The 7,690-nt window shown below is 45.2% G+C and overlaps 1 protein-coding gene across 1 annotated transcript; it reads right to left on the bottom strand.

Annotated features, from left to right (window-relative positions):
- Nucleotides 1–697: 697 nt before the first annotated feature.
- On the bottom strand, nucleotides 698–7,395 carry LOC306769005 (uncharacterized protein; the record flags this gene model as incomplete). The annotated part of the gene is made up of 4 exons (XM_079257505.1): nucleotides 698–1,014; nucleotides 1,093–1,458; nucleotides 5,681–5,762; nucleotides 7,333–7,395. The coding sequence occupies 4 exons, from the start codon at nucleotides 7,393–7,395 to the stop codon at nucleotides 698–700; spliced, it is 828 nt and encodes a 275-aa protein (XP_079113631.1).
- Between the last annotated feature and the right edge of the window lie 295 nt (nucleotides 7,396–7,690).

The raw sequence follows: 7,690 nt of genomic DNA, 5'->3' as shown, positions 1-7,690 counted from the left end.
CATACAAAATTTTATTATATAATGTTTTTTCCTCATGTTAGTAGAGATCCATGTAATCACAGCTTTATGTTGCCTAATTAGCAACACTTTGCACAAAGAAGTATGTTTTCATTGCTAATAAAGTATTTCAATCTTCAAGTTTGACTAGTTGATTACCTAATCACGCCTTTACTTAAGACATTAGAAAAAAAACCATACGGCTGCCGTGAGCACCCCCCCTCCCCCCCCCCCCCCCCCCCCCCACCTGAAGCTGTGGTAGTCGTCCTGTATTTTAATGTCTGAAAGGTGGGAACCCTGCGTGCTGCGCTGTGGTGAAAGCCTCCAGGCAGCTTTACGACAGATCAGACAGATTCAGGCAGAAGTGATGAAATGTGGATCAGGAATGAATCTGAAGCATTTTTACTGTAAATGTTCTGATAAATGTTTTTATAATAACAAACAGCAGCTTGGTCCCATTTCCATCATTTATTTCATCAAAGCTCAGCAAACGGAGTATCTACAGCCGCATCAGCATTTCCATCATGTGATGTGTCTTCATGACACGCTCCATCTCTGGCAGAGGTTTCTGCCCACACAGTTTGGACTTCATGAGCTCTTTGTGACGAAAACAAGGAGACAAACGGTCAGAAAGAGCATCAGAAGCCCAGCTCTAATGATGGAGAGCCAGACTAAGAGGTTAATGTGAGAAAGTGTGTCTTCAGCATGGTGTCTGATGAGCAGCTGGCTTCCCACAGGAGGCCACAGCGCAGTAATAGCTCCCAGCATCAGAGAAGCTCAGGTTGTCCTTCTGCAGACGGTAGACGCAGCTCTGTGAGGACGACTGAGGAGCAGAGACGCCTTCACACTGGCTCCTGTGTGTGTGGACGACTCCTTGCTGAGGTCCATGTCTGAACCAGTAGACGGTGTGTCCTCCATCACAGGAACCAGTGTGGACTGTACAGTGGAAGGTGACGGAGCCGTGGGGCTGGATGGTCTCAGATGTTGGTAGTTGGAGGATTTCCCAGTGGTTTGCTCCTAAAGAGAAGCAGCATTTAGATGTTTACACGCTGCAGGTTCTGTTTTCTACCTCCATCATCGAGTTCCTCACCGTACCTTCAACGCTGAGGAAGACTCCTTCTCCAAACTCCACCATGTTGTTGTGGGAGCTTCCGCAGAAGTACCTCGCTGAATCTGACAGCTGGACGTCAGAGATGTGGAGATGATTGGTCCCTGCGTTTCTTTCCACACAGAATCGAGGATTCTTCTCCAACCGGCGGAAGACTTTGGACGCTTCGTCATATTTGTAGAAACTGGACAGGAGCTCAGGTCTTCCTCCTAAGGTCTGCCGGTACCAGGAGAAGTGCATCGCTGACTGGCTGCTGTAGAAGCAACGAAGCGTCACATTTTCCCCGACAGCAGCAGACTTCACAGCAGCTTCCTGTCTGACTGCTCCCACCTGCACCACAGCTGATACATGAACTGAGTCACAAAGACAAAGATTGTCAGAAATATTTCACCAACATCCAGTTTGGAGGGTTGCTGAGACCCCTGGGTTCTATACTGGTTCCATTCAGGTACCTACATATTCCACAGAGGATCGTAGACAGCATCGTCTTCCTCGGCTGCTTCGTCTCCTTCGGCTGCTTCGTCTCCTTCGGCTGCTTCATCCTCGGCTGCTTCGTCTCCTTCGGCTGCTTCATCCTCGGCTGCTTCGTCTCCTTCGGCTGCTTCGTCTCCTTCGGCTGCTTTGTCTCCTTCGGCTGCTTCGTCTCCTTCGGCTGCTTCGTCTCCTTCGGCTGCTTTGTCTCCTTCGGCTGCTTCGTCTCCTTCGTCTCCTTCGGCTGCTTCGTCTCCTTCGTCTCCTTCGGCTGCTTCGTCTCCTTCGGCTGCTTCGTCTCCTTCGGCTGCTTCGTCTCCTTCGTCTCCTTCGGCTGCTTCGTCTCCTTCGGCTGCTTCGTCTCCTTCGGCTGCATCCTGAAGACTGAGCATTTAGAGCGAAACAGCAGACGACAGCAAGAAATCAAGGTTACGTTTGATTGGTTGCAGAGTGTCAAACTGTGACACAACGTGTTGACCTGATTAGGAAACATGTCTGTTAACATGCAGCTTGCAGGATGTCCGACGTTAGTCGTCTTTAAACTGCATTAAAGCTCTTATACAGAAAGTTTTCCCAGCACTTCATTTCTTTCACAACTTTTTATGTTGCAGCCTGATTTCAACATGGATTAGTTTCATTATTTCCTTGAAATTCTACACACAACATCCCATAATGACAATGTGTCACGACCAGTGGAGGGTTAATGCAAAAGAAAGAGCTTCTATTACAGTGTTGCAATATACTATACATCAATTATCTTATTAGTGATAACTGAGTTTTTTCCAAAGTGTAACTGGAAATGTCTCTAATCACCAGTTTTCTGTTGCAATATTTACATTTTGCATCATTCTAGAGCAAATATGAATGTATAGTTATTGTCTGCTACAAACATACAGACCCTCGAGACTCATACCAATGTGTAGTTATCAGTTCTGGAAACTTCACATTTTTAACCTAAAATGTGAAGCCCCCGTCACGGAGGATCCCCATGATGAAGAAGAAGAAACCCTAAAGCTAAAAGGTTAAAAAGATAAAATAGCGATACAAAAGATAAAATAACTAAATCAATAATTCTGTAAAATAATAATTAGGATAATAAAATTAAACCCAAGTATTATGTAAATACATAAAAAGTACATAAATATGTCTTAAAATTAGGTAAGACAATGATATCTAAAAGAAAAGAAAAATAAATAAATATGTAAATAAATGTATTTTTTAAAAAATAAATAAATAAACAGACAAATAAACAAGAAAAGAAGAACATTTTAAGTAAAAGCTAAACTAAAAAGGTCTTGAGCCTCTTTGTAAAAACATCTACAGTCTCTGTGGCCCTGAGGTTCTCTGGCAGGCTGCTAGAAGCTAATGGTAACGTACCTAATGCTAAAGTAGCTAACACTAAAGTTGCTAAAACTAGTGTAGCTATTAATAAAGCAGCTGATGCTAATGTATCTAAGCAACACGGTGACCATCCTGTAATTTTCCACTGCGGTGAAAACTTTGTCAGTTAAAACAAAAAAAGCAAGACAACCACAGAGAGTAGCCTTTAGCTCAACCATTAAACCACATGAAACAGAAGCTTTTCCTACAAAACACATCAGTATTTACACGCTAGCTTTCTGTAAGGGCTAAAGTTTGTCATGCAGTCTAATAATGGCACAATCACATGATCACTGGTGATAGTGGTCCATTTCCACAGTTTAGTTTATACATCTGTAATTACTGTTATTCAAGACAAAAATCACATTGTGTACAGATGTTCAAAAATATGTTGTACAGATCTATTCATGGTTTGAGAGCGAATACAGATGAATAAAATTATTGCATCACGTGATAATTATCTGGTTATATGTGTTTGCTTCACTCATCCACATGCAAACAACATTTATTGTTAGAATAAGTGAGATATTTGCAGTTTTCCATTGAGAAGACTGATTCTGAAGGTTCCCTGAAGGCAACACAAGTCACCTCTGATGCATCCTTAATGAAACGGGCAGAGGCGTTCACATCTGGGAACTTGGAGCGTACTTGTCTGGATGTTTTACATGAGGTGTAATTTTAGAGCAACATTCAGCGTTGGCTCATGTTTTCCTGAAAGCAGTAATGTGTCAGTTCAAGCAACAGAATCTCCGCCTCTTAACGCCTCTAAACACTGAAAGCATCCTGACTGGGTTGCAGCTCATTAGCGGACATCACTTTGCTGCAGTCAACACACCATGAAGACCTTCACCTTGATAACAGCTTCACTTCTCTGCAGCTTTAGTAAGTTCTAGCTCTGAATTATTCTCAACCACATTTAGGATTTTGTTCAATCCAGAACAATGTCAACTTTTAAAAGTTCATTCAAAGCTTCTTTTGTTTGATTGGAAATAAATCATTTGTTTGCTGTTGTTTCAGGTTGGGTCTCTGTCTCAGGTTCTGGGTCTCAGACGGTCCAGGTCCAACCTGGTGAAGATGTCTCACTGCCGTGCTCCATCAAGTCCAGACAAACTGGTCAAACATTCTGGTACAGACTGGTCAACAGGACCGAGTTCAGCTGTATCTCTTACATGTACGGTGTTGACAGCAAACCTGAATACTGCGATGGATTTAAAGATGGATCATTTGAAATGAGCTCCAACATCTCTGATGTGTTTCTCAGAATCAAAGAGGTGAAAATATCTGATTCTGGACTGTATTTCTGTGGATTTTATAAAGAAGGACGTGTAACTCTCAGTGTGGTAGATTTCCATGTGGAAGGTAAGATTACAGTAAATGATCTCCTTCTCTTTGTTGCTTATTTCCATTAACAATAGAAATGAAGTGACTTTCATCATTTCCTGCTACTCACACTGTTTTTCTCCACTTTATTTAAAGACTCCCATGAATTAGACGACATCAGCAGTGGTCCTCAAAGTGAGATTTCTTCCATTATAAGCTCTAGTTGTCCACATCTCAGTCCACCATTAACTCTGGATTAATGCATCTTGTTGCAGAAAAGTCTGATGAAAACACGAAGCTGCTGGGTGTGATTCTGGCTGGTCTGACTGCTTTCTTCATAACCATCATCGTTGTTCTGTTTCTACACATCAGGAAGCTGCAGAAAGGTATTTCTTCACAACAACCTAATGTTCCTTGAAATGAGTTTTTAAATGAAACAACTTTCCACCAATAAATCTGCCTTTTTGTGTTTTCATTAGATGCAGAAGAAGCAAATCCAGACAGAAAGAAGGTGAATTTACTTTTTATGTAATAGCTGCAGCATGAATCATGATCCTGTCTTCTCTTCCAGTTGTTGTTGTTTAGTTGTAAATGTGATCCAAGTTGTCGTCATCCTGTGTGGAAGAGCGTCAGGATGGGAGTTTTCTGTGTGCTGTCCTTCCTATCAAACAACCAGCTCTTCCTCAGACCTTCACTGAGCTTTATGGAGCTTTTCCTCATATCTGCCTCCCATACAGCCTGAGACCTTCATGATGTAGCAAGAACAGACTCTGTTCTGCTTCCAGTTTCTCATCTTTACACTTTATTTCCAGACTCTGGACCCTGCAGACCTGATGTTCCTCACAAAAACCAGACGGAGGAGGAGGCCTGCAGAGGAGAGAGCAGTGGAGACTCATGTTATTTATACTGCCAGCACATAGACCTGGTTTATGGGCTGCAGAGGTGTCAGATATACGTCTCTACGCAGGAAGAGGCAGCACCGCGTGGTCTGATCACATCTGAAACCAGCAGGACTTCACCTCACCTGCTGACTTTTGGTTGAATCATTCTGTACTGATCCAGAATATGTTTTCATATTAATGTCAAATAAATAAGAAGATAATGAAGAACAATGTGATGACAAACATTATCTGTATGAGTCTCCACACAGGAAGACATCTGCACTGAACACAAACATCATGAGTCCTTGTTGTGGAGATGAAGAATAAAACTGCTGGAAAAACTCTCCGTCTGTTTGCTGATGTTTTCACTCACCACCGTCTCCGGGTTTATAGAGAATAATGTGAAACAGAGAAATGTCCAGAGACCTGCAGACTGCAGGCGACTGAGACTCATTAAAACCGAGCCGGTCTCTCATGTTTGTTCTGTTTGTTTACAGCAGGAATGTTTGGTGTCAAGACAAACCAGCGCAGCTTTCCACCTCCAACATAAATATCTCTGTGTGACGTTTGAAGCGTCTCTCCGCTTGGTGCCGCTGCTGCTGGCGCTGAGGAAACGTTGTTTCTGAGAGAAATGTGATCCAAATTCTGAACTTCTCGTCTTGAACTGATAACATCCACATTTCATTTCGACCTGCCTGAACGAGCTGCTCTGCTCTAATGTGGCGTCAGAGCAGTTAAAACATGACAGTGTCATATTATAGCAAAGTGTAGAGCCACGGCGCTTCTGGGATGCTTCAGAAATGTACAGCGACACACCTGGTGGAACCATAGAGACCAGCGGTCCGCTGTCCTGCAGGTTCTCCATGTATCCCTGCTCCAACACACCTGGTTTACATTAAATGATCCAAGAGCCAATAAAGTTTTGCATAATGACCGATGAATTTGAGTCAGATATGTTGGATTGTGGCCCTCGAGGATCGGAGCACGACACCCCCAACAAAGACTGACTAAAGCTGCTGTCAGTGTCGATCTCACGCTCCATCCTTCCCTCACTCGTGAACAAGACCCCGAGATATTTAAACTCCGCCACTTGAGGCAGGACCTGACTCCCGACCCGGAGAGGACAATCCACCCTATTCCGGCTGAGGACCATGGTCTCAGATTTGGAGGTGCTGATTCCCATCCCAGCCGCTTCACACTCGGCCGCGAATCGCTCAACCGAGAGCTGGAGATCACGACCAGATGAAGACAACAGGACCACGTCATCTGCAAAAAGCAGGGACCCAATCCTGAGGCCACCAAGTCGGATCCCCTCAACACCTCGGCTGCGCCTAGAAATTCTGTCCATATAAGTTATGAACAGAATCGGTGATAAAGGGCAGCCTTGGCGGAGTCCAACCCTCACCGGAAACGAATCCGACTTACTACCGGCAATGCGGACCAAGCTCTGACACCTGTCGTACAGGGACCGGACAGCTCGTACAAGGGGGTCCGGTACCCCATACTCCCGGAGTACCCCCCACAGGAGCCCCCGGGGGACACGGTTGAATGCCTTCTCCAGGTCCACAAAGCACATGTAGACTGGTTGGGCAAACTCCCATGCCCCCTCCAGGACCCCAGAGAGGGTATAGAGCTGGTCCACTGTTCCGCGACCAGGACGAAAACCACACCGCTCCTCCTCAATCCGGGATTCGACCATCCGGTGGACCCTCCTCTCCAGGACCCCTGAATAGACCTTACCAGGGAGGCTGAGGAGTGTGACCCTCTGGTCCCCCTTCTTAAAAAGGGGGACCACCACCCCAGTCTGCCAATCCAGCGGTACTGCCCCCGATGTCCACATGATGCTGCAGAGGCGTGTCAGCCAGGACAGCCCCACAACATCCAGAGCCTTAAGGAACTCCGGGCGGATCTCATCCACCCCCGGTGTCATGATTCTGGTCTATGACATTGGCTCCTGTCTAATTTGAACATGCTCACTACTCATAGCAATCATCATCAATCAACTCAAATCCTCTTCACCTGTTTCACTCCCGTCTTAAACACCATGCAACTCTCAGCTCTCTGCCAGACTGTCTGCAAGCCAGCATTAACTCCGCTCTCTAGCCTGTTTTTGTAGCTGCTTCCTGCCTCTGGCCCTCCTGGATTGATCTGACCGACTCTGAATCTGGATCTGACCCTGACCCTGCTCTCTGCTTCTGGCTCCTCTGGATTACTCAGGACCTGAATTTCTCTTCCCATTACGGATGCTTCTTCAGCTCACATAATGAACCACATTGGCATCCAGTCTCCTCTGTTTGGCAGCTTTTCCCTGGCAATCCTTCATTCCCGGAGTCAACAAAGATCACCACTGTTAAATATATTGTCAATCAAGTAGCACTGGTCTTGAGTCCAATATTCACGACCCGTTACACCCGGGGCCTTGCCGCCCAGGAGCTTTTTAACCACCTTAGCAACTTCAGCTCCAGAGATAGGAGAGTCCACCCCTGAGTCCTCCAGCTCTGCTTCCTCATCGGAAGACGTGTTGGTAAGATTG

This window comes from Telmatherina bonti (genome assembly GCF_933228915.1).
Source record: "Telmatherina bonti genome assembly, chromosome: 18".
NCBI classification, from domain to species: domain Eukaryota; kingdom Metazoa; phylum Chordata; class Actinopteri; order Atheriniformes; family Telmatherinidae; genus Telmatherina; species Telmatherina bonti.
Note: the sequence above shows the minus strand (reverse complement) of the source record. Positions and strands in the feature narration are given on the sequence as shown.